Consider the following 27463-nt stretch of genomic DNA (forward strand, 5'->3'; position numbering starts at 1 on the left):
TATACAGTAAGGCCCTTGGTATCCACTAGGGGTTGGTTCCAGGACCCCCTGTGGGTACCAAATCCATGGATGCTCAAGCCCCATTATTTACAACGGGGTAGTAAATTGATGCCCCTTATACAAAAATGGCAAAATCAAGGTTCACTTTTTGGAATTTATATTTCTTTGAATATTTTCAATCTGCAGATGCTTCAATCTGTGGATATGGAGGGCCAACTATATTCCAGTCCTCTTGTTTCTCTGCCCAATCTTCCTTTTATAGTTTGTTGTTGAAGGATTGCTGTTCTGAAATCTGAGATGGAATACCAAGGATGACTGAAATATTCTGCAACTGGTTTTTGTATATTAATTCCTAATGTTTTTGTAGTATTTATGCTCGCAACTGGCTCCAAAACTCCTTTCAGTACCATTTTTTTCAGCTGTATAATCACCAAGAAAATTCAGTCTGAAATAATGAATAAGTTCTAAAGGAGTCACAGCCGCTCTCAAAATAATCTGTACCCACAGAATCCTTAGTGCAACAGAATTCTGCATGATGCTTAGAAAGTACAGCCCACCTTCCATGTGCATTTTTAACAGCTGTACAAATACAGGTACGTCCGATCTTTGTACACATCCTGATAAATAAAGACACAGAACTAGCCATGATGTTTACTCATTTTCTAATAACTTTTACTCTGTAAAATGTTTGGTCACTCAAAGCTATAAGCTTAAATCACATATCAAAGAACATAGGCGGTGAATCCCATCTTTAGACTAAGAACATACAGTATCGATACAAGCCAGATGGGGAAAGAAATCTAGTGGTCGTCAATCCTCCTTTTGAATAAATGTTCTTAAAAACATGACGTTCCCATTGTGTAGCAGAATAGAAATGTTCTGTAATAAAACCTATACCCTCCAATCTTTTTTTTTTTTTACAACTTGTCATTTATTTCATCAGTCTTTATCTGCCAAGCACAGTGGCTGGGTTGTTTTTTGGCACAACATGGACCATCCAATCCTTGTGGCATGTCCCAAATCCAGGGGTTATACATGTCCAATACTTTTCTTGTTTTCACAAAAGACCACATCCCCCTTTTCCCCATTCACAGTAAACAAGAGCTTGTGGATTCATGCCTCTTCCACTGCCAGTTTTCCCCAAACTTGGTTTCACTTCGAACAGCTATAAAGGAAGACCACGGTTAAGTCACGGCGCACCAGTGAAGCCACACAAATTTACACATTTGTCTCACCATGGCATTTGTCACCTGAAATTATAACACACCAGGTAAACAGGTTTAGGAACTTTGCTACATGCTCATCTCAAATCATTATTAGCAATTAACATAATTACCATTCTCATGATTGAAAGACATCACAATGCAGTCGTTGCAAATGCAGATTTGGACAAATAAGGTATTTATTGGTATGGGTTGAAAAAGCTGCGAGCTTTAAATTGAAGCACATCTCGTTTCTCTTCTGTGTGTGTCTGTCTCCCTTGTGATACTCAGTGCAATTATTTTACCCTGTATTACTACTCCCAAATCTTTCCCAGCTATTAAGAGGTTTGTGTTTTCTCCAGAATTTGGGAAGGAAGCCACTTTGAAAGGCATCATTCAACAGGATATCTTGTGGCTTGACTCGTCACAGTGCTTGGTTGTAGCCTCCGAAACGTTGGGCTTGCAACGCTATCTGTTTTCACAGAGTTAGGAAATGTGGGCTGTAAACACAAATACAAGTTGAAACTATTTCCTGTAGTCATGGTCTGACAAAGTAAGGCTTTGCAATGAACAGAAAGAGTATTATTATGAGGGAGGGTTTATTTAATCAGAGCTAACGGCTTTCACCTCTGGAAAGGGAAACAGTTTGGGATCCACAAGACATCTGAAAAAGAATCAAAGAAACCTAAAAGGGACTCTCCAGCCGCTGCATTCAAATATGGTCGAAAGTCTCTGTGTGAGTGGACCCAAGAACTGGTTTTCTGCCAACCATTTTCATCCTGGGGCCACACAGATTGCTAAAAATGACAAAACAAAACCAAAAACACCAAACAAACACAACCTGGAAAAAATAGTTCAAATTTTTCATTTTGAAAAACAGGATTTTTTAAAAAGGTTAAACAGTGCATGGAGCCACTACAATCTCTTTTCAAAGCAAAGGGCTACTCTTAAAGACTTCCCGGGCTTTATCTGCACTGTAGAAATAATCCAGTTTGACACCACATTAACTGCCGTGACTCAATGCTATGGAATTCTGGGAACTGTAGTTTTGCAAGACATTTAGCCTTCTCTAGTCAGAGAGCTCTGGTGCCACAACAAACTCTAATTCCCAGAATCCCGTAACATTGAGCCATGGCAGTTAAAGTGATGTCAAACTGGATTATTTCAACAGTGTGGATACTGCCTGGGAGACAGTTTGTCAGCAAAAAGGAGGCACAGGGGAAGCAGAGGGCAATGTTGTCCAATGGCTGCATTTTGCCTATCGTTGCTCCAAACCATCTTTCAATTAAGACATTTTGAATCAACAATTTGACCCTTTTAACTGATCAACCATATTTCACATAGAGTACACTGTCATATTGCCAACATTTCAATAAAGAGCAGTAAAGTTAATAAAGCCTCTGATGGTGAAACTTCTTTACAAAAGCTTTTTCACACCTACCCAGACCTCTTTCTTCTCATTATCTGTCTAGCTGGATTTTTAAAAGCTGCATCAGCACTGAAAGGATGATGAAGGATGGCTGGAGAAAAACATACCTCTGGTGGCATGGACAGCAGTGCGTTTGCAGTAAAAATGCAATAAACAAAGCTTTTGTTACCAAAAATTCCTCCACCATCCAAATAATTTTGATTACTTTTAAGAATCTGATATATAGTTTATATCTCTGGCAAAGAACTATTCAAAATATATTGGGGTGTCCTTAGCATGGCTGGCCATACAGGCACAGTAACTACCAAATGCAATTTTAAAACCTACAGAATACTCCCATATTCCCATCTCAAACAAAGATGGAGGCTTTATGGAGAGATCTGGAGTAGTGTCTGTGTTACAGGACCTTATTACTGTAATTATATTTATTTACTGTATTATTATAAGTTACATTTATAGTCTGTCTTTCCTCTAGCGACCAAAAGGTTGTGTAAATAGCTCATCTCCTCAATTTCCTCTCGTGAAACCCTGTAAAGTATGTCAAACTGAGTGAGTGACTAGTCCAATCCTGTGAGATTCATGGATGAGGGTGGACCTGAACCTCAATTTACCAAATCCCAGTCCAAAATAACTGCTACTATTACCCCTCTATATCCAGGAATTTAACCATCCACAGCTTGAACAATCCTCAGATTTAAAATATTCTCTCTCTATATATATAGGTTTCCCTTTTGCTATATGTGTGTGTGTGTGTGTACATTGCAAAAGGCAAACTTTGATTTTGCAATTTTATATAAGGGACACCACTTTTACTATCCCACTATATATAATGGGAAATGAGCATCCATGGATTTTGATATCCACAGAGGGTCCTGGAACCAAACCAGAGTGGCTTCCTAGGGCCTATTATATATCACTCTAGCTCTCATATCCATGACATGAAAATTGGCCACAAAATGACCCAAAGAGCAGATTAAATCCGAGGGTGAAATCACATAGAGAAAGCCCTCGTAACAATTAAACAGGCATAGAACCAGTTTTCAATATGAATTTTAAAGATTCTTTTTAACCAACTTCAGTTTTTGAGCAGTCTACATAAAAATTTCTACATACTTGCAGGTTTTCCTTTAAAACCACAAGGATGGAAAAAGGCATTCCTTAAAACAAAACTCACAAAGAAAATATATACAAAATAATAAGCATCCCCAGATTTCTAAAAAGAGCTCAAACTATCATACATGCATTCCCCAAGAAACATATTGTCTTCCATTCTAGTGACTATGTTGACTTTTGATATGGTAAAAGCATCATGGCAACATGATTTTACCAGAGCTTGGAAATAATACATTAAAAATAACATTACTCCCCTAAACAACATGTTTTTGTTTCTTCAAGTTTTAACACTAACCATGGCTCCCTGATTTCTGAGTATAATGCGTAATGCTGACTCAACATTTTTAAAATGTTGTTTTGGGGTGCCTTTGTAGAGGACATTTTTCTAATTTTCCGACTTTAAAAATAAGTAATTTGTAAAAAGTTAGTAATGCAAGACTAGTAACAAGTAATTTTAGCATGGTACATATTTTTCTAAGTAGCCACTGAGGCTAATGCATCAGTTTGTTTAAACACAGTTCCAAGCTCTGCATTTTACAATGTCATTTCCATGACCCAATGCTCACTATGGATGTGCTATGAGCCAGAGATAACAAAGATTTACTACGCTGGATGAAAAGCCCAAGATAAAATCAGTTGTTTCCACCGATGAGGAGGAGCCTGTTTCTATGAAATATTCCATGAAAGATGAGGGGGAAATGGCTTTGACTTTCTCACATTAGATGCAAAACAAAGCAATCAGGACTAGGTTTTTCCAACCCACAAGCAATGCTTGCGACAACAACCTACAATGCCTGATGGGCTAAAGGGGAGCGTTTTTGAGTGGAACTGCAACTTGCACCACTTCATTATCACTGGCCAATATATTCTGAGTATTGACAGAAATGCAGGTAAAGATCCAGAATGCTGAAATCCAAAATACTCCAAAATTCTCTATGTTGGTGCCTGAGGCAATGACACCTTTGCTTTCTGAGGGTTCAGTGTACAACAACTTTGTTTCATGCACTCAGTTATTAAAAATATTACATATAAAATTACCTTCAGCCTATGTGTATATGAAACATAAATGAATTTCATGCTTAGACATGAACATGGGCCCCATTTCCAAGACAATGGGCCCCATATCTAAGATATCTAATTATGTACAGTACAGTATATGCAAATGTTCCAAAATCTGAAAAAATTAGAAATGAGAAATGCTGGTCCCCAAGCATTTTGGATAAGAGAGATTCAACCTGTACAACGCTGGACCCCTTGAGACTATGGCCCTTTATCACATGAGCAAAATTTGAAGTTATCCCAGGGTCAATGTGAAGGCAATGCAGGGGTAATCATGGGGTTTCAATCAGGAGCCATCTTAAACACAATCGGGGGTCATTCCAGGGTTAGGTAAATCCTCTTTCCCCCCCAAATTTTCCTAACCCTGGAATGACCCCCGGTTGTGTTTAGGATGGCTCCCGATAGTGTCTGGCATCATGTGATAAACAAACATGAAACTTTACCTAACCCTGGAATGACCCCCGATTGTGTTTAAGATGGCTCCTGATTGCATTTGGCGTTGTGTGATAAACAAACTTGAAACCTCATGATTGCCCCTGCACTGCCTTCACTTTGACTCTGGGATAACTTCAAATTTTGCTCGTGTGATAAGGGCCTATGGCTTAGAAATCAGGAGCCAACCTGGTTAATACATTCTCCCTCACCTCCTGTCCTTTACTGACATCAGCCATAGTTTAACTGGCATTTCAAGTAAGATGGATCTTCCAGAAACTATAACTTGAAAACACAGCATGGAGTGTGGTCTGCAGGGTGCAGTGATAAAACAGTACCTGGTTAGTGTTTTACATGGTTGCTGCCAAAGCATGAATAAGGTACTTTTTTTGCACCACAATCCTAAAACTCTCAGCCAGCATGGATGGGGCTTCCTAGGAGATACAGTCCAAAATAGTAACTTTTCCAAGCTTTGGTTGCTGTGTGTGCAATGCTTGACCCATGGTTAACATAACAAAGGGAGGGAAGAAGGAATTTACTATGCAGAGGTTTCTTGGATCTAAAACCATTTGCTAATCTCAGCTAGAACACATTCATGAAATCAACCACTGAATGGTAAAGTCAACACTCATGTAAAATCCCTTGCTTCACTTTTGGGTGTCTCCAAATGGAGCATTTGTGTTTGGAGGTTGTGATATCTGTTGCTGCAGTTCTAAGAGGTTTTAAAACATCCAAACAATGTTTGGATGTATTTTTAAAACCCCTTAGAACTACATACAGCAACAAATATCCACACAGTGTTGCAAATCATGTTTGGATATTTGTTGCTGTACGTAGTTCTAAGGGGTTTTAAAAGATCCAAACACTGTTTCTGTTGTCCCAGAATATTTTCTGGCAATTTCCAGCACCAGCTGCAATGTTTTATTCCCACTTTCTAGTGGATTTTTTTTAACAAAACAGTATCCACCTGTTCTCTGCTTTCTTTTTTAAAACTGTTTTAAGAGCTGTAGTTTATCAGTGAATCAGCCTATAGCACTACAACTATTTTTTTAAAAAGAAAAGATAAAATTTCCCCATAAAACAAAGGACCACCTTTAATAGTTGTGTAGAAGATGAAATTTCAGCAGGTGATGCTTGTCACACAACCAAGTAACCGTGAAAGGTACTGAAGGCCTCTCCAGTTTTCACTCTGTCAACCCTACTAGCAACTTCTATTTATTTATTTATTTAATGTATACTTCACCTTTCTCCCATGCAGGACCCAAAGCAGCGCACAACACCCCAAAACACAACACAATCAAAAAACTCCCAATGCAAAAGTCAAAACACAACTAAACCAACTGATTCAAAAACACATGTTAGAAATACAAGTTAAAAGAGCATTAAAAGGCATTTGAAACATGATGAAATAATAACTTTAAAAAGCTTTATCTGCCGTCACCAAATGCCTGCTTGAATAAAAATGACTTCATATGCCAACAGAAAGAGAGCAGGGAGTGGGCCAACTGGATCTCTTGGGGAAGGGAGTTCTATAGCCTAGGAACAGTCATAGAGAAGTCTCTGTCCCAAGTCTTCTCCAACCAAACCTGCAAATGTTGTGTGATGGACAAAAAGCCTTCCTCTACAGATCTTTGGGCACATGCTGGATTGTATAAGGAGATATGGTCTTTCAAATAGTCTGGATACAAGCTGTGTAGGGCTTTAAAACCAATACTATGAATTCTGCCCAGAAATGGACCAGTAGCAAATAGTTTTAGGTCATAATTTTCAGGGAACTAACATTATATTGGTAACAGACCACGGAGCATGATGTACAAAAGCCAATCTGGCTATTTTAATTTTTAATGCATTAAACAGAAATGTGGCTTTCGGGGCAGGCATAATATATATTTTTTTTAAACAAACAAAAAAGGAACTTCTCTTTAACATATTCCAGCACTTGGGGAATTTAAGATCAGACAAGGTCAAGAGTTGAAATGAAGAGAAGAACGCTTGGCTGTGTTGCAGAAGTAATCGATTACCTGAATATTACCCCAAAGAACAGGTAAACTAGCTGCTTAAATTTACTTGCTTTGTGCTATCTACTGCAAAGGAAGGCAAAATAGGCAATTGTGAACTGCACAGAATTATTTAGCAACACTCAAAGCTGGAAAAGCAGGAAATGTTACCCTTTCAGATCTTTTATAAATTCAAGCTCTGGTTCACTGGCAAAAATGCTTCCCCTCCCCATCCCCAAAGGGAAATATACTTATATGAACGTGTAGTTTCACTCCATGTCTGGTTCATAAATCTATTTCAAGTCTAGAATTCCTAAACTGTGAGATCAATATTTGTTAGGGCATTGTGATCTCCCTGCTAATTCTTCCATATTTCAGTCTTAAAGATCTTGGATTGGTCCACCAGCATTGCTCTCTGCATATGGACTCTGCTAATGGCCAGGGTGGGATGGGAGGACTAGAAAAAATCTGCAATGCAGTGTACAACCACAGCCATGCTCAGTGACACAGATCATCACTTACTCTACCATGGTCTTTTTTCACCTTGCGCTACTTAAAATCCGAAGGGCAAAATACTCGTTTCCACTCACCCTTACATGGAACCCTTTCACAAGATACAATTACTATGCTTCCACTTTAATGCTGTTATCCCATCCTATTGGACTCCTGCGATTTGCAGTTTACAGAGAAAGAATTTAAATTCTCAACCGGAGAGCTCTAGTGCCTCACCAAATTACAAACCCCAGAATTTCATAGGATGGGCTGTCCAGTGTCAGGTGTAGTGTGAAAGGGCCCCTGCTCTCCCTCACTGTTTGCAAGGTTACACAGTCAGGTGCACATACAGCCAGAGGATCTGCTCATCTGGCCTTAATCCAGGGCAGGAAAAGTATGGTCTGCCTGTCAGATATTGTTGACTGCAACTCCCATCAGTTCTAACCAACAGGGAATGATGAGGAGAGCTGCAATCAATAATATCTAGAGAGCCACCCTGTTGGAAAATAATTCTGGGGGAAGCACTATACCATGAGTTCCTTGGTAAAGAGCCCTGATGATATTTGAAAACCCCTGTTCTTCTACGCCAGGGATGGCCAAATCATAGCCTTCAGTCCCTCCCTTGATCCCATTATCCCCTTCCATTCTTTCTCATGCCAGGCAGAAAGCAAAAGGCACTACTTCCTAGCACCCAGACACTTCTCCATAAGGTATATAAATGAAGCTTGTTTGAAACAGGAAATCCTCTAGAAGAAGCTGTTATCCACAAGCTGCTTTTGGCTTGGGACAGCACTACTGCGATCAATGAGATATAAATACTAGCTCTGGTCCTTTCATATCATCCCAACCCTAGAACTGGAGAAGCACCAGTCAGGTCCTGTAGCCTGTAAAGTTGGTCTTTCCCTGGCTAGAAAGGGCACAGCATATAATGCCAAAGTCAAGGAATTATCTGGGTCCTCTAGAGAAAAGAATTTGGCCATCACTATTTCAAAACAGCTGTGTGTGTGTGTGCATTTGTGTTGGTGTGTTTTTCAGTTCTTCTGTATTAATGAATGAAAGAAACAGGCTCTGTGGAATTTGGGAAGCCCTCTTGTATGGAACCAACCATTTTATCTTAGCTGTTTCAAAAATAACTGCACAATCAAAGACAAATTTTGGTATTGGCTTCATTAATGGTCTCTAGTGTTTAAATGTGATACACACTCATTAAGTTTAATATAAAAGCATACTTTAGACCCAAACTCCCTGAACACAGCTAGAGAGACACATTCAATAGGACTTCTGTAAACTTAGCACACAGGCTCTATATGTAACAGAGACTTTTCTTTCCTCTATTGCTCTAAAGCACACACCCTCATACACACACACACACCTCAAGCAATTGTCACCCTCTATGGATTCTCTCCTTTGGTATTCTTTATCCCAACCTATCTTGCTTTCCTCTGAAACTTTTTCTAATGCTTGGAGGGAGGAAAACTGACACACAGTTTTGTAAGAGGAACCAGGTCAGCACTTTTTTCTTTTCATTTTGCAGTTAATTTCCTTTTGCATTTGGGAAAAAAACATTTTTTAAAAACATATGCTTCTCCATCCTTAACAGAGTTTTTTGGAATCAAAACATAAGGCAATTATTAAACACAGAGTCCCTTAAGCAACACATCTCTTTCAGCAGAGACATGGGGGAGAGCCAAACTGATGATGGCTTTTGTAATTCCAAATTCCAACCTTGCTTTTCCACCTCTGCTAACCAAGGAGCAGGTGTGTATTTGCTACACAAGCCAGCAATCCTTTCCCTCCTTCTAGGTGAAGTGAATTCTAAAGAAGTGATTGCTAGGACTGGATAGTTAGTACCAATCATTTGGCATCACAGAGCAACAGGACATTCCCACAACCCAGAAACTTACACGTCAGTCTGATTTTGAGAGCTTACGTCTAACATGCCGCGGAGGTTCCCAATTGTCACTTTCATCTGTATCTTCATCATCCTCATCCTCATCCTCATCTTCCTGCTCATCCAGAAGTTCCTCCTCTTCCTCCTCCTCATCAAACAACTCAAGGCCTAGTTCAGCTCTTCTCTGTCTGTCCCCAAACCACTCCCTTACCTGCTCATATCCCATGTGTGATTTGGCAACCAACTCATCGAGGTCCTGTTCGTTAAGAAATTTGTGTTTCAGGTAATAATCCTTTAGGATTGCTTTTCCAGTTTTAAATTTAATGAGTGGCGTCTTGTCCCAGTGTTTGATCCTCTTGTTGGACCTCGGTCGCCCGCGAGGTCTTCCCCGTCCTCTTCCTTTTGGTCTTCCTCTCCCTCTCCTCCTAGAATAGCCTTGACCGTTCATACTTTTTGCATTGGCCCCTTGATAGTAGTAATACCATTTCAAGCCGCCATTTTTCCAGGCATATCGGGTATCTCCAAACCAACTAACAATCTCTGGCCGAGGAAGCCCCGTTTCTTCTGCCAACTTGTCATATTCCACCGCAGATGGCCACTGAGTCCGGATAAATGACATTTTGAGCATGTGTAACTGTTCTGGAGACTTTTTCGTTACCTTTCCCGACTTCTGTACTCCAGCACCTTCCCCTCCAGATGCCTCTGCAATGGATGCTTCTTTCAAGTTCCCTGTATTGCTTTCATTTAGTTCCTCACTTTCGTCACCTTGAGCATTGGATTTCTTCTGTTCAGCAAACCAAGCATTGATCTCTCGTCGAGTCAACTTTGTTTCGGACCGTATCCTGTTCAGTTCATCGTCAGTCAAAAAAGGATTGTTTTCGAAACTCTCCCGGAGGGTTTTAAGTTGTTCAGCTGTCTTTTCTTTGAACCTCTGACAGTTAAAATCAGAGGCATTCCATGACTGTTTCTGCTGGGCTTGGCCTGCTCCTGGAGACTCATTTGTTTCATCACTTGAGTCAATGATGATAGTGCAAGAATCATTGTTGAGATGATTATAATGGTTGTGCTTTGAGTTCCGCTGGTTGTACCTAGTATCACTGAACCACTTTTTGATCTCTCCTTTTGTCAGCCCTGTGATTTTCATGAGCCTAATTATCTCTGAATCAAGAGGAAAATGACTTTTTAGGTAGCTGATCTTCAACTCTGTCAGCTGTTCCTTGGTCTTCTTAGCACGGCCCCCAACTGTGTCAATACCAGCTGCAGCTGCCACCACTTCTGATTTGGTAAGGTGAGGGGCTGGAACAGCAGCGACTTGCTTGGTTTCAGTAACAGGCTGGGTGGCTTGGACTTGTGCTTTTTGCAACTGGGATTGGTTTGGGATTCCTGCCACCGTCAATGCTATTGGGGCTGTCACTGGAAGGGTCCCGGCACCTGCAACTTGGGTAAGAACAAGGCCCGGTTGGCCAACAATTTGGCATGTCTGTAGAATGGAAGGCAGACCATTACTACTAGCTGAAATATGTGCTGGAATAACCGTAATAGTCTGAGGGACAGTATGCACAGTGCCGTTGAACTGTTTTCTTCTTGCCTCTTCCACTTCCTCTGGGGTCCAGCTGACCCCATGTTTCAAGCGCTGGGCAGAGAACCAGATTTTAATTTGTTCTTCAGTATATTTAGCTTGAGTTGCTAGAAGTGCAATTTCTGACAGCGTTGGGTAAGGAAATTTGTTGTAGGTGTTAAGCAAGAGAGGGTTGTTATCCAATGCAGTGTTGTAGGCTGGAATGCTATTTATCGGGATCAATACTTTAGATATTAAGCCAGAGTTCTGTGGAGATGCTATGGTAGTTATCACTTGTTCAGGCTGGATCACAGCTGTAGGGTTCACAACTGTGCTAATTGTTTCTGCAGCCAATGTACTATTGGCATTGGTTTCTGAAACTTCAGTGGCTGGTTTTTCTATGACCTCCTCACACTCTGGGTCAGTTTCAGCATCTTTTTCCTCCACCATACCATCCTCTGTGTTATGAAAAACAGCAATTCGTTTTGTTTCATTCTTATTTTTTATCATTTTCATAATTGGGGTTTTGCTAATTGAGATGCTGGACAATTGACCCTCAGAACCCTCCAATTCTTCGCTGTTCTCCTCTTGCACAAAACTGCCATCAAAAGTAAGGTCATTTACCGTTTGCTCAAAGATTGTCTGGTTGTTGCGTTTCACCATAGTCAGTTTAAAATTGTCCTCTCCAGGGTGATACTTTACATTATGTTCTGAAAGAGCATCATACCTTTTAGTAACAAACCTGCATTCAAGACACACATAAGAGGAACTCAATACCACATTGGGGTGCTCAGAATCCACATGAAAAGTAAACATATTGAGATCTGCAGTCTGAAATGTGCAGTATTTGCATTCATAGCCGCCTTCAACTTTTTTATTTTGCTGATTGTCTGAGTCCACATATTCATGGGCGTCCTCATCACTTGACATGCTACCTGCTGGTGTCATCACAGACAGCCCTTCTTCAACATCAGATGCTGCTTCTATCTCTGGATCTGGCTCACTTGCCAAGACCATGCAGGGTGTAGTGGATTTTCGCTTACTTGCCATTCTACTCCAGTGAAAACACAACTAACAAAATGGATGTCTTTCTGGTCCTTTTAGGCTTTCCTGGGGCTTGACGTTTGGTACAATGTCAGTGCATGGCAGCTTCTCAGCAATTAGTCCCTTAGCAGCATTTTTATAGTGCAACTAAGTAAAACAGTAACTTGCAGTCCAAGGGATTAAAGAATGAGCAGCAACTTCTTAACATGTACATCCGACACCTATATTTTAAAAAAGAAAGAGAAAAAAAAGATGTTTCAAGGAATTGTTTCTGTTGTATATAGTAAAATGCTTCTGTATGGGAAATGTGGTATATTTTACTCCCAGTCATTTCAACTGAAAGATGCATTTCAGCCTTGTATATACTGGCAAGTGCCACACATTTAAAATTCAGCTTATCGGTCATGTGCTGTGGCACCACCAATTATGCAATTATTTACTAAATTTATATCCTCGTTTTCTGCCAAAAATGACAGGGCAGCTAGAAAATGCAAAAACCATTGTACATCCAATAAAACTCATGTATCTGAACGAGGCATCTCACAATGATATGCAGTGATGTTTTATTATTAAAATAGCCAGTGCACTTCAGCTTGTAAATATTCTGCCTCCTTCCTCAGGGGATATAACCCACTTTAATTATTCATTAACTGTATAGCTAACAATTATAAAATGAGACTTTGAAAAGGTCCCTCCAACTTATGGAGGCTTTAAGAATGAGATCCCCAAGTAATCCAGTTACCAACAGCCCTTCTAAGGTCTTGAAAACTTAGGGCTGTGGTTTTTTATGGGTTTTAGGGCTATGGATTACTTGACAGAGTCTATCCGTTTATAATGCAGTCGTCTTCTTTTCTCACTACCTCTTCCCCTTCCAAGCATTTCTAGTGAGTCATGTCTTCTCATGGCATGCCCAAAATACAATAGTCTCAGTCTAGTCATTTTGGCTTCTAGAAAGAGTTCAGGCTTGATTTGTTATTGAACATATTTGTCTTTTTGGCAGTCCACAGTGTCTGTAGAATTCTCCTCCAGCACCACATTTCAAATGTGGTTTATTATAAAAGAGTAAACCTTTATGCTTGCTCATATCATCAACCCTATTTAAGAAGTTAGTTGTAAGGTTAAATCGGAGAGGTCAATTGGCTATCCACAAAAGTCCCAACCCTATCCTGGTTATCTAGAAGGTCTTAGGACATGTTGTCTGAGTATTAGTACAACAAAGCTGGAGAATGTTAGCTTCAGGTAGGCTTGTCTACAGGAGAGTAAAGGTACAACAGAGCTTGGAACCAGTGTGTTGCAGCAGTTGAGTGTTGAACTAGGACTCTAGAGACCAGGGTTCAATTTCTTACTAAGTCAAAGAAACCCACTGGGTGACCCTGGGCAATTAACACTCTCTCAACCTCAGAGGAAGGCAAAGGCAACCTCCTCTGAACATATCTTGCCAAGAAAGCCTTGTAAGATGGCGACCCTAGAGTTAACCTAAGTCAGAAACGACATGACGGTACACCACAACAACGCTTGGAAAAATTAATATTGGATTAAAACAGTTTCTCCAGTCAGAGGCCATACTGGTTAAGGAATTCTGAAAATTACAGATCAATCCAAAAGGGAACTTCGTCAAGCTCTGAGTACTATGCCACTCTAGAATGCTTACCTCTATAAAACAAAATTGAAAACTGAATGGCATATAACTAGCAGAGCAATCACAAAGGTTCTAGCCCTGATTTTTTTTACCAATTGCATTAGTTTTGGGTTGACAATTGATATCTAAAGTATGACGGCACTGAGAAAATGCCTTTGGTACAGTCCATTCTGTTACGCTGCCTTTTCTCTTTTAGTAGACCAGCTGGGTCTACACCAGAAGTTCCCAAACCTGAGTTCCAAGGTGCTGCAAAGGTATAATTTCCAGAAATTATACCCTGCACTGCTGATAGCCAGGGCACCTGGGAGCTGCAGTCCAACAGTACTGGGGGACTGAAGTTTTGGAACCATTGGTATAGACCATGGCAAGTATACACGAAAAGAGGGCAATAAAATTAAAATTGTTAGCTTTAAATTTTTTGCAGACTTGTTAGTGAACCTGAATTGCTAAATTAAGAAGCAAGTGCTCATCCCCATTAAAAGAAAAAACAAATGTACATCACAAAATGGATAACAAACAGACAGCATAGTCAAACTCCAGGTTGTCATCATTTCTATTTTGCAGGTGATGCCAAATATTTTTATTCTGCAGGAGTCTGTGTCAACATGACACCATTTACTGGTATCAGTTTCACCAGCAGATGCTTTTTGAAAGGCAGCTTGCCTGAAATCAATCTTTTCATTTTTAAGATTTGGGTCCAAAGGAGGAAGACGCCTTTCAGCTTGCTTGCTTGAATTTGTGGTTACTGTATTACTCAATCTCTCCAACTGAAGTGGCCCATGTAAAGTACTCCAGCCTTACAAAAATTTTGGCTGCGGCTCTGGAGCTTGGGCCAAATTGAGAGCCACACATGACTACTTTAATAGATTATAAATTAATTTAAAAGTCTCATGCCTCTACAAGGCAACATCTTTTGGGGAAGAACAAAAGCAAGGCTCAGAAACATAACTTTTTCAGACTAAACTGATTTCCTAGCCAGTGTGGTTCCTGGATTCTGGGAGTTGTAGTCCAATAAAGGAACTTTTCCAAGATACAGTCTGAAACTGGCCTACACTACATTGCCTATTTTTCCATCTAGTGCAGTACCACCTACTCTAACTAGCTGACTCCAGAGTCCCATGCAGATGTCTTTCTCCACATTCAGTTACCTGGGGAGATTTTAAGTGATGAAGTGAATGAATCTGGCAAGTCCGGGGGCAAGTGTCCAATTTTCTGCCAGTGGACCCTCTGAAACCCACATGGATGGCCAAACTTTGAAAAACAAAACAAATCCCAGAGGTGGCCAGAAGACTGGCAATTTTAAAAATGTCAAATAGCATGGGGGTGCCTCTTATTTAAAAAGTAAACTGCTGTTCCTGGCACCTTCCAGGAGAGGCAACTGACTCTTTTGGGGAGAAGCAGCCTAAATATCAGAGAGCCAAGGTGATGTAGTGCTTTGAACATTGGACTGCAACTCTGGAGATCAGGGTTCAATTCCTGGCTTGGTCATGAAACCCACTGGGTGACCTTGGGCAAGTTACACTCTCTCAGCCTCAGGGGAAGGCAAGGACAAACCTCCTCTGAACCAATCTTGCCAAGAAAACCCCATGGTAGGGTCGCCTTAGGGTCATTATAATTCAGAAATTACTTAAAGGCACACAACACACACACACAACCTAAATATCTGTAGGCACCAGGTCATGTCTGAAATTGGAAGCCAAGCATGGTCATACCTGGTTAGTACTTGGATGAGGGAACACCAAGAAATACTAGGCATTCTAATATAGAGGGAATATAATTAGGAATACATAAATATAGGCTATATTTCAGAGTAAGCATTTGGCAAACCACCTCTGAGTATTCCTTGCCTAAGAAAACTAGATTAAATTAATGAGGTTACCATAAATCAACAGGCAACTTGAAGACCTTTCTATTCCTTTAAGAGGCTGTGGTTTATTGATAAAGTCCATACTTTTCATGCAGATGGTCCCAGGTTCATTCTTTGGCATCTCTACTTAACATTGGGCTGGGCAACATTTCCAATGCTGTTTTTTTTCCAATTTTCAGTGCTTCTGGACTCCTAATTCTATTATTTTCTCTCTGTGTGTTTTTGTTTGTGCGTCTATGCCTTATTTATTTAATTTATATCTCACTTTTCTTGTATAAAGGACCCAAAGCAGCTCATTTGGAGCTAGGCAGAGTAGTGGAGGACAGGGAGTCTTGGGCATGTCTTATCCACAGGGTTGCCATGGATCAAAAATAACTCAAGGGCAGTTAACAAGAACAAATGAGCTGCTTTCAATCCTTTATACAAGAAAAGTGAGATATAAATTAAATAAATATGGCATAGACACACAGACAAAAAAACAGAGAGGAATGATAATGGAGGTAGGAGTCTGGAAGCACTGAAAATTGCAAAAATAGCATTGGAAATGTTGCAGTGTGTCCTGATGTCTCCTTCTGTCCATTCTGGGCATGCTCTATCTATCTACTGTATATACTTGACCATAAGCCAACCTCAAGTATAAGTCAAGGGCAAGTCTGGGGGCCCAAAATTATGGATTTTGATATGACCCATGGATAAGTCGAGAGTAAAACCTAAGGGTATGTTATAAAGGATCTAATGGATGAAGCAAAGGAAAACAATGCCAAAGAACGTACAAAATTCTAGCAGACAAAACAACCTGTGCTCAAACTAAAGGTTGGATGGAAGAGTGTTGGAGGAGGATCAGGGCATCCATGACAGATTAAACTCTTGCCATTTATCAGGGGAGAGTTCCTTTTTAAATAAGAGTTAAAATATAATACTTACATTGTGGATAAGTCAACTCAGGGTTGGGGTTTTTTGGTTCAATTTTTTCACTAAAATTTCTAGACTTGTACATGAATATATTATCAGTTCCTGGTTCTCAGTAATTCCGCTTCCAGTCCCTCTCCTCCTAGACCTTCTTTCTTCTTGGCATCCCACCTTTGATTCTGCAGTTCCCTCTGCACTTGCTTTCTGCCAAAAAGCAGTGCAAACCCTAGACACCGTATGAAGTTTCCCCATGCAACTAAACTGACATTTACTTACTTTGTAGTCTCTTCTCCTGCTGTCACCTTAATGACTCACTCTTTCCACCTTAGCACTGAGATGCCTGTGAACATCCCATGACATCACCAAAAATTTGTCAAAAGACACACAAAAGCCAGTGTCAGGATATTTAACCTTATGCTCTTATTATATTACTGTGATTCTTTTTATTTTCATGTGGCATAGCGGTTTGAGTATTGAACTATGACTCTGGAGACGAAGGTTCGATTCCCAGCTTGGCCATGAAGCCAACTGGGTGACCATGGGCAAGTCACATGCTCTCAGCCTCAGGGGAAAGTAATGGCAAACCTCCTTTAAACAAATCCTGCCAAGAAAATCCCATGATTGGATCGCCTTAGGGTTGCCATAAATTGGGAATGACTTAAAGCACATAACTACAGCAATACATCTCTTAACAAAGATTGCTGACATACTGCAGAACTGATGCAGTTTGACACTGCCAATGGCTCAGTACTATGGAATTCTGGGAATTTGTAGTTTGTTCTGGCACCAGAATTCATGAACAGAAAGGGCTATCTCACAAAACTACAAACCCCAGAATTCAATGTCATTGAGTCATGGCAGATAAAGTGGGGTCAAACTACATTAATTCATACAGCCAAAGTAGATGTGTTCCTGGGCATTACTTCTTTAATAGGGAATCTGGTACCAGAGGTAGAAATCACAAGGAAAGAATAGGAGTACATTCCTACACTACAAAACAAAAGAATGCTTCAACAATTTTCAGCAAATGCTTTATCCAAAACTAACAATTTGCACATGTAAAATGAAACAACAAGGTCAGATAAGCCTAAAATAAGTAAAAAAAAAGAAAAAGAAAAAGAAACATATTGATCCTTTTATAATCTACTGAAAAGATTCTTCCAGGGAATTTTTTTTTCTTTCAGCACCCTCCACTTTTCTTATGATTTCCATTTTGGTGGCCAAACTTAAAAGATCTATGTTTTTTTCACATTTGTGGACTTGCTAGCAAAGCAAGCATATCTGCTTTCCCCCTTTTCTCCGTTTTATGTTGATGAACGCTCAGTAAGGGATTTTAGAGACAACAGCTATTTACCATGGATGCATCTGCACTGCAGAAATAATCCAGTTTAACACCACTTTAACTGTTATGGCTCAGTGCTATGGAATTCTTACACAGTTTTGTGAGATGTTTAGTTTTCTCTTTCGGAGAGCTCTGGTGCCAAAACAAACGACAGTTTCCAGAATTCTATAGCATTGAGCCATGTCAGTTAAAGTGGTGTCAACCTGGATTATTTCTGCAGTGTGGACACAGCCCTTGTCTGTTGTAGCAAGGCACACACAGTTGCAGTAGGATCAGCTAGAACAGAATCCCACTATTTCCCAGCTCAAGCTCTATTGCTTTGTTTATTACAGACCTGCTGCTGCAATCTGATATTGAAAGTCTTTTTCTCCATCCTCCCAATGCTGATTCTGCAAAATAAATTTCCAGGTAGACAGAGGACAAGGAGGAAAGGTGGGAGGTAGGCAGGCATAAAAAGACTGTAAAATGGAGCTTCTTTGACAGAGGCTTTGTTAACTGAGGTGTACCTGCATCATTAATAAACAGTTTTAAGCCATGAGAGAGTCAGAAAAAGAGCAGTTAGTATGAAAAACTGGATATAAAAAATCTCATATATGACAGCAAACTTCAATAAATCTGATAGCTTACTAGCTCTGCAATTGCCACAGAAGAACTATCTGCCACCTCTACAACCAAAATCTATAGGTCTTGAATGTGATGGACATGAATGTGTCAACCCAATGGTGACAAGGTAGAAGACTGAGTAATTATGATGATTTACATAACTTTAAAGTGGGCAAAAAACACCATGAAATATAGTGGGTCCTTGGTATCTGTTGGGGTTTGGTTCCAGGACTCCCTGTAGAAAACAAAATCCATGGATGCTCCAGCCTCCTTATACACAGTGGCACAGTAAAAGAGTGCCCCTTATATAAAAATGGCAAAATCAAGGTTTGCTTGTTGGAATTTATATATATTTAAAATATTTACAAGCCATGGGTGCTTGAATCCACAGACCAAAAAAAATCCGTGGATATGGAGGGCTGGCTGTAGTTAAAAGTTTCTGTATCTTGGATCAGCCATTAATCAATACAGAGACAATAGTCAAGAAATCAGAAGAAGACTGGGACTTGGAAGAGCAGCTATGAAAGAACCAGATAAAATCTTCAGATGTAATGATAGATAATTAAATACTAACGTGAGAATCATCCAGGTCACAGTATTTCTGATTTCTATTCTTATTCTTTTTCTTTTATTTTATCCTGCCTTTCTCCCAATATAGGGACTCTATATGTATGGATGTGAAAGCTGGACCGTGAAGAAAGGTGATAGGAAGAAAATCAACTTATTTGAAACGTGATGCTGGAGGAGAGTTCTGTGGATACCATGGACTGCTGAAAAGATGAATGTGTCTTAGAGCAAATCAAGTCTGAACTCTCAGTAGTGAAGGTGACTAAACGGAGGCTGTCATCCTTTGGATATATGATGACTCACTGAAAAGACAATAATGCTTGGTAAAGTGGAAGGCAATAGGGAAAGAGGGAGACTACTCTACAAGTGGAAAGATTCAATCAAGGAAGCCATGGCTCTGAATTTGCAAGACCTGAGCAGGGCAGTCAATGGCTGGGGCTCTCAGAAGTTCTTCATTCATAGTCACCATAAGCCAAAGTCGACTTGATAGAAATTATAGTCGGCCCTCCACATTTGACTTTTGCGGATTTGATTATTCACCAATTTGATTAATATGTTCTTTCTACGAATCTCTAGGCCCTACAGCAAGAACACCTCTCTAGGAATCTCTAGGTCTTCCAGCACACCTCTGTGGTCAACATCTACCAGATATTGCACTGGATGACCTACTGATTCCTCCTTAAGGGTGCAGGACCCCTGTGAAAGTAGAAAAACCACAAATAAAAAACACTATTTTTTTTTATCTGAGAGAACATTTCTCTAGGCATCTGTAGTTTCTCCAGCACAATCCTATGGCCAATTTCTGGCAGATGTTGACCACAGAGATGTGCTAGAGGACCTAGAGATTCCTAGAGAGGTGTTCTCTCAGATGAAAAAAATAATGTTTTTATTTGTGCTTTTCCACTTTCACAAGGGTCCTGCACCCTTAATCCCAGCAAATGTGCAAGGCCCAATGTAACAACAACAAAATCATACTGAACCATGAGAGCATTATTAAGATATTGTATAAAGATATGGTAACAAGTCAAAAGCAGAGAGCTATTTCTGTCACAAGTTAATGAAGAGTGTTTATTTAGTATGACAAACAAGCTTATTAACTTGTTCAAAAGAAATATATGTAAAAACAAGAACACCAAGTCAATGTCAAGCAGCCCATGATTTAGCGCTGATCGTAATGATGGGCCAGCACCTGCTTTGCTTCAACCTCTTGTTCCACTCAAGAAATTTTATCACATTAAGATAAAATGCAGGTATTATAACCCAACAAATCTGTATACCACTTGGTTAACCTAGAAGTGCTAATCTTTTAGGAAACCTTGCTTTCTGCTTGCCTCATCCCTTTATTACTAATATCTAAAATCTGAAATAAATCTGTTAAAAATACATTTCCTGAATTTGACAGATTTGCCAAATTTGTTTGGAAGATGTTTAAAAATATATTGAGTCATGGGCCCTTCCTTCTACCTTACTTGAAAATATATTCTCTAATGCAGTTGAATACTCGATGACACACTATGAATTCTGACAAATTAGCCATTTTCATCAGTCCTCTCCTCCAATTTTTTAATGCAAGACCCATGAGCCATAAAACCAGACACTGCAGTCGGCAGTGGGATGCCAAGTGAGAAATGAGATGTGTCATCTGGCATCTCTCTTAAAGCTACTTTTCTGTCTGTATTTGTGTTTCCTCAAAGTGGCTGTCCTGGATCCAAAAAAGCATTGGACTACAACTTACATCATCCCCAGCCAGCATTCCCGGAAGAGGACAACCTAAAGCATTTTAGAAGAAGCTGAATGAGGAGGTTGTGATTGGTGTCAGCAGACTGACAAACACACTTGTTTCAGTCCCAGACAAACAGCAAAAGCAGATCTATAAAGTCTCCAGTGCACCATATCCATGTGTGTTGTGCAAAACCTTTTAAAAAGTTATCCAATGTGATTTGAACCTCTTGCATGTCACTTTTGCTACTTCTTTCCTGTGAAGTCAACCGTTCTCTGCTTCTTGTGTGAACTGGTGCAATTTTTCATCTTTGGGCCAAAATGCATGGCAAATAGGTTGTCATCAATTCCACAGGCAACAGATTTTCCTTAAATGAAACTAATTTGTACAAATGATGCAGCTTTCCTAATCTCATTAATAAAATATTCTTTCTTAATATAAGGTATTATAAACAGAGCTTGGAAAAGTTCCCTTTTTTGGATAAAAACTCACAGCCAGTGGTCATGATGCCTGGACGATTCTGAACTTTTGCAAGCTCTAATTATGAAGCATGCTGCATGATTAAATTACCCCCAGAAACTATAAACAACAGATATTTTTACAGGTGTAGATAAAACCCAACTTGCTTTTTAGTTTGATATGTTATTTTACAATGTCTTGATACAATTTTTATTTCAGTAGTGTATTGTATTTGATTGTGACGGCATGAACCTACAGATGAGTGAAATAATTTTTAAAAAATCTTGTCATACTACCAAGCTTGGTAAGGAACAGCATTCACATACCTGTTTTGACTAGAGGCTGGAAAAGTTCCTTTTTTGGACTATAGCTTGCAGAATTCCTCAGACAGCATGACATCAGTTGTGCTAGCTGGGATGTTCTGGACACCACTGTCTAAAACAGGAACTTTTCAATGCTCCGTTTTCTTTTTTGCCATGACAAGCGAAGCAGCTTTGGACTCATTTATATAAAATGGAGAAATAGCCTTACAAAAGGTCAACCTTTTTATACAGCTAGCCCAGTCTTGTTGAGAAATTGATAAACTAGAAGAAGAAACTCTTCCATACCTCAAGGTGAGAGGTGTATCACATCATCTGCTACCTCAACCTTTTGTACCCAGTATTGCCCAGAATAAGGCAACAGAAGGAGAATGAGAGACAGTAGTATTATCTTGAACCTCTTGGTAATGATACAGGAGTTGACATCCCTGAGGTCTAGGATGGGACAAAGGACTCTTCAGGACCATAAAGTACCTTAAGAGGAAACACAGATGGTGGGATGGATGTACATTCTTCTTCTTCTTCTTCTTCTTATTATTATTATTATTATTATTATTATTATTATTAACCTTTATTTATAAAGTGCTGTAAATTTACACAGCGCTGTACATACAGTCTTTTTAATTAGACGGTTCCCTGCCCTCAGGCTTACAATCTAAAAAGACACCACACGAAAGGAAAAGGGAGTAGTGGTGGGGAAGGGGATGAGGTCCAGCAGTTCCTCTCTACCTCCAAGGCCTAATAACATCCTTGTGGGAAAGGGTGTGGATCTTTTGAGATGAAGCTTGGGATAGGGGTGCAGTGTGATAAACACCAGAAGGTAGGAGAATATGGAACTTAATGGCATAGCCATGGATAACAGTGTCAAGGACCCATGAATCTGAGGTTATCAAATGCCAAGCTGGAAGGGACCAAGACAAATGCACAGCGAAAGAAGGAGTGAGGTCTAAGTCAGACAACACGTCTGACTGCTTTTATTTTTTGTAAGAAGAACGGTACTTGCTTGAAAATTGGACATGTCTAGAAGATCTTGAGATGGCTGCTTCAAAGGCAGAAAGGAGCACTGAGAAGAAGATGGGATGAAACGAGCCCACAAAGCCTTCTGTTTGTTCTGCTGATAAGACTGCTGGAGGCCATACTTCTTGACAGCATTTTACATTGTGTAAGTCTGCTCCAACTTCTCTTCAGAGGTTCACATAAAAGAGGCCCATTTCATTGAAAGGAAGGTCTTCAACGATGGCCTTGGTGGAGAGACTGGACTAACAAAGCCAGGAGTGAAATCTCAAGGCAACAGCTGCAGCAAGCAACTTTGCTTTACAATCAGCAGAATGCTGAGAAATAATAATTTGCTGAGCAGCTAAGGTGTGAGTCTCAAAACGAAAAGCAGAGGCAGCCTTCCTATCCTGCTCTGGAAGTCTGTCAAAAAAGCAGGTTTGTACACTCCCATACAGGCCTAACAGTTGGAAGTTTGAAGAGAAAGTGCCATGCTGGAATGGGCCTTATGATCCATGCAGTCAAGCTTGGGCCCCTCTTTATCCCCAGGTGTAGAATGTGGCTTCCCTGATGGTTTTGCAGTAGCTGCTTCCACAATGACCAAGTTAGACAATGGATGTTTGAAAAGTATAGCAAAGGTGAAATCCTGCACCCAATACTGGTAACTGATGCAGAGAAACAGTGGCTGAATCAAAGATGGTGACCTCTAGGAACCTTTTGTGGGTAGGAACTGAATAGCCACCAGAGAATGAGCTTTAAAGTCAATAGGAGTCAGGAGTTGTGGTAGGCAGCTATTAGATATTCAGTTCCAACACTTTGGCCATCTTCAGTGCTTGAACAGTATACAAATATACATTATCTGGTGGAGATGCCAGATCCTGGTCGACTATGTTCAGAGACTGGTTTGGTGGAGGATGAGGCAGAATCAGAACTGGAAACAGATGTCAGAGACTGAGTGGAGGAGGAATGTCTGCCAGACAAGGTATCAGAGGGAGGAAGAGTTCCAGAAGGGAAGGACTGCTGCAAAGTTCACACTGCTGAACTTGTTTCTGAGTGTGAGAGGTTAAGAGAAGGAGACAGAGGGGTTGTATCCTTAGACATGGCTGATCCTGGTTGACCTGGAAGAACCAGTCGATGAAGGAGATGGAGGTGGGAGCAAGAGAGATGCTGATGTGGGGTCCTCAGGATTGGTGAACTTCTTATTTCAGATTTGTAACTATGGTAAGACCTTGGTAAAAGAGGATATGGATAGTAGGGTCTGTACCAGTCACTGTTATCATATAGGTGATGTTTTTCCCAGCTCAGTGGAAGTTGCGCCCAATAACTGTCATAGTAGTGTCCACTGGTGGGGTGCATGATATCAAGGTGGCTCTTGGAGACAATAATGCTCATGCAGTCTGCAAGGAGAGGCCTAATGAACTGGAGATCTGAATCTATGAGAAGCAATGGAAAATTGGCTTGGAGTGGTGGATTAGCATCTTGCTAAGGTGCAGATGGAAGATCGATTGAACACCTTGCCCTCAGAGTATGACACTAGACATCCATCAGGTTCGATTCTGTTAGAAGGACCTCCTCTTCCAAACATTCCAGAATGGGAGCAGGTAATCCAGGCATCAATGAGGCCAAGCACACATTGTAACCTGACTGTAACCTGAAGGACTGGAACAAATGGTACTGTCAATTTGCTTGCACAATTAGTGCATCTGACAGCACCATTAGGGCATCCAAATTCTTTGGATGAGCAGAAAGTACTTCAACTAGCTTCAACTAGCTTGAATTTCTTCTGACAAGATGAAGGATCCTCAGAAGAAACATCAGTAGATTTAGACTTTTTCTTACAAGACAAAGAATCATCTGAAGAATTCTTCTTCTCCTAGGATTTCAGGTGGTGCCTATTCGGATTTGTGTAGTATGAAAGGCCTCGTACAGGGTCTGATGGAATCCAAAGTTTGTAGAAGCTCCTTGATGAGAGAATGAACTCTTATTAGTATCAGCATGATCCACTGATATGTTGGAAGACAGAACTGATGATACCAAACCATGTGAGGACATAAAAAGAGGCCTGTTTTGGGCAGTGATACCAGCAGTATTGACAGCCAATTCCCAAAGAAGGACTTTGAGAAGTGAAGTCCTGTTCCATTGGGACTGGTGGGAAAAAACTCTACTATGGGAGTACTTATCCACAACGAGGGGCTCTCTCAAGCAAAGAAGGCACATAGAAGGTCTTCTTACTGCAGGAGACACAACTCTTGAGGAATGATGTAGATGCCATAAATGAGGAGAAAAATTGAGAAAAATGCCAAGGAAGTAGCTGGTGCAGCAAAGTTCCCTATGATGCGGCCACAATGGTGGACGAAAGGGCATTTGAGTGGGAACCATACTGAGCATGTGTTGTATGGAAGAGAGAAGGCCTTCAGCCAGAGAGATCTAGCTCTAGAAGTGTCCAAAGATTATCTGTATAGATATATGTGATAAGTTACAGAGATCATGAAGCTGTCTTCTCAGGTCCTACCAGGTAAATCATTAGTAATTCCATTTTACAGCTGGACATGGGATCAGTCTCCACCCCCTTATCCCTGCTTCATTTCTAATAACGAGTTACCCTAATTAATTCCTTTCCCCAATAATGAAATTTATAATCAAATGTTATTATAAGACTGTAATGTAATGATGAAGGAGTGCCAGTGTGGTATTGTGGTTTGAGAACTGGATATGAACTCTGAAAAACCAGGGGCTGAATCCTCACTTGCTGATCTTGGACAAGCTGCAATCTTTCAGCCTCAGAGAAAAGCCATGGTAAATGCCCTCTGAACAAATCTTCCTGAGAAAACCCAGTGATAGGTTACCCTAAGTCAGAAAGGACTTGAAAACACACAAGAACAAAAACAATAACTCAGTGATAGGTTAAGCTCATCCCTCTGTAAATGAAACTAACGTTTTGCTCACATTTACAAGTGGGATTACTGGAGACCGACTACAACATGACTCAAGTGGCAGTTCATATTGCTGTCCTTTGCTTTTATGTGGGTACTGAAAACAATGATGAGCTGGGCAAGAGAAAACTATTTTCCTTTGTACTACAGGCCCATGGGAGGTAGCATTTGATTTTTAAATAGTAACTTAAAAATCTATTTTAGTATCTATTTTGAATCATGGGAAAGTAAGATGTTACTAACTGCAAGTGTAATGTAAACTACTTGGAACTGTGACTGCAATTAGTTACTTTCTAAAAATTAACTTTCCAAACTGCCTATTTCACTGGTGACAGCCAAGAGGGATAATCAAACAGCTAAAATATACACGATAAGCTCTTCCAAATACTACATGGCCAAACAATCATTGCTGGCTAGGAGATTCAGAGAGTTGTAGTTCAGAAAAGTAACTTTTCCCAAACTCTGCCCATATATCAGTTGAAGCCTAGCATTTTAGCTGTGTACTAGTCTCTAAAGAGATACCTGTTTATATCAATGAAAAACAGAAACATAAATTCAAGATTATGGATATTTCTATACAAAGAACTTCGGGTGTTAGGTGATTCAAATAACTACACTCAACACCCATAACCTTCATGGAGACCTATGTTCCACTAGTCCAAATTGTGGAAAGAGGAATTGTGGGTTCAGGATACTAAGCACCCCAAGCATCAGTTTGTTCTACCAGACGTTCAGATATCTCTTTATCACAAAAGTGTTTTTTGGACTAGCATAAAAGTTGATGACCAGAATTCCTAGAGTTAAAACCAGTGAACCTGGACCCTGCTTCCTAACCAGAAGGAGGAGGATGAAATTGTATTTATAGCAACAGAACGTCACCAGAGTCATTTTTAAAGCAGGTAGTAGCCCACCACATCTCACTCCAAGTCATTCCTACTGCTGATCACAGCTTTGAATATGCTGCTGAACTAGTACTTTCACCAATAACTATGCCAACTCTGGTCAATGTGAATATCAGTCCATCATAGAGGGCCACAGGTTCTTTCTGCTGTGATCTGGATATGATGAAAGGATACCACTTATATTTATACCAGTAGTTCTCAGTCTTTTTTCTTTCATATGTTTTGGAGTTAGGTTTCCAGAATCCCTTCACCACTAGGTATGCTGGCAGAGATTTCTAGGAGCTGATGTCTATAACAGCTGGAGGACCAAAGACTGATAATATCTGATCTTCATCACTTTCCTTATAGATGCTTTCAAAAGCATATCCAATATGATAGACTTATGCCATGTGAAGAAAATTCTCCAAATGAGCTCTACACTGTATCACTCTATAGTTTAAGGTTTATGTTCAGAGAGGTAATTTAACAGTCCAGTCTCTTGCGTGCATAAAATGCACTGATCCAAAACCTTCATTGCCCAATACTTGTTGAAATATATACACAGGTTGAGTCTCCCTTAACTGAACACTTAACAGTTAGAAAGCAAAGGTGTCACAATCTCAGCCACCCATGAAAAAAGCTTTGGTTTTTGGAATATTTTGGAATTTAGGTAAGGGATACTCAACCTGTAGTGCCAAGTAAGTATATAGTCCTTTACAGCATAACCAAAATAGTAAAAATCCTGTTCCAAGACACTTCTAGTCTCAGGCTTGGTAGACTGGAGATAACTGAGAGAAGGAAAAGATGCAAGTCCTAAGAAATGGGCATATTATACAAATCATTAGTATTTCAGCAGTTAGAAAATCAGCACAGGTTTTATCGAAAACATGGGAAGGATATGATGAAAAAGAGAGCCCAATATCTATGTGTTCTATGAAGGAGGAGGAGGAGAAACACAAAGGAAAACTAAGAAGAAAGAGCAGAACTACTTGAGAAAGAAAAAAACTTAAAAT

The 27463-nt window shown here is 40.0% G+C and overlaps 1 protein-coding gene across 9 annotated transcripts in view; it reads right to left on the reverse strand.

Annotated features, from left to right (window-relative positions):
* Positions 1 to 906: 906 nt before the first annotated feature.
* ZHX1 (zinc fingers and homeoboxes 1) overlaps positions 907 to 27463 on the reverse strand; it is a 30275-nt gene continuing 3718 nt past the window's right edge. The window contains exons 3-4 of one of the 9 annotated variants that reach the window (XM_042463456.1): positions 9827 to 12438; positions 907 to 1702 (exon numbers count right to left, since the gene is read on the reverse strand). In XM_042463456.1, coding sequence (XP_042319390.1) covers positions 1595 to 1702; positions 9827 to 12223 — 2505 coding nt within the window. In that variant the 5' untranslated portion in view covers positions 12224 to 12438 and the 3' untranslated portion in view covers positions 907 to 1594. Of the gene's footprint in view, positions 12439 to 27463 lie in introns of all 9 variants that reach the window. The other 8 variants (XM_042463457.1, XM_042463449.1, XM_042463450.1 and 5 more) reach the window with 8 other exon arrangements.

The sequence above is a fragment of the Sceloporus undulatus genome, chromosome 4 (genome assembly GCF_019175285.1).
Source record: "Sceloporus undulatus isolate JIND9_A2432 ecotype Alabama chromosome 4, SceUnd_v1.1, whole genome shotgun sequence".
Taxonomy (NCBI): domain Eukaryota; kingdom Metazoa; phylum Chordata; class Lepidosauria; order Squamata; family Phrynosomatidae; genus Sceloporus; species Sceloporus undulatus.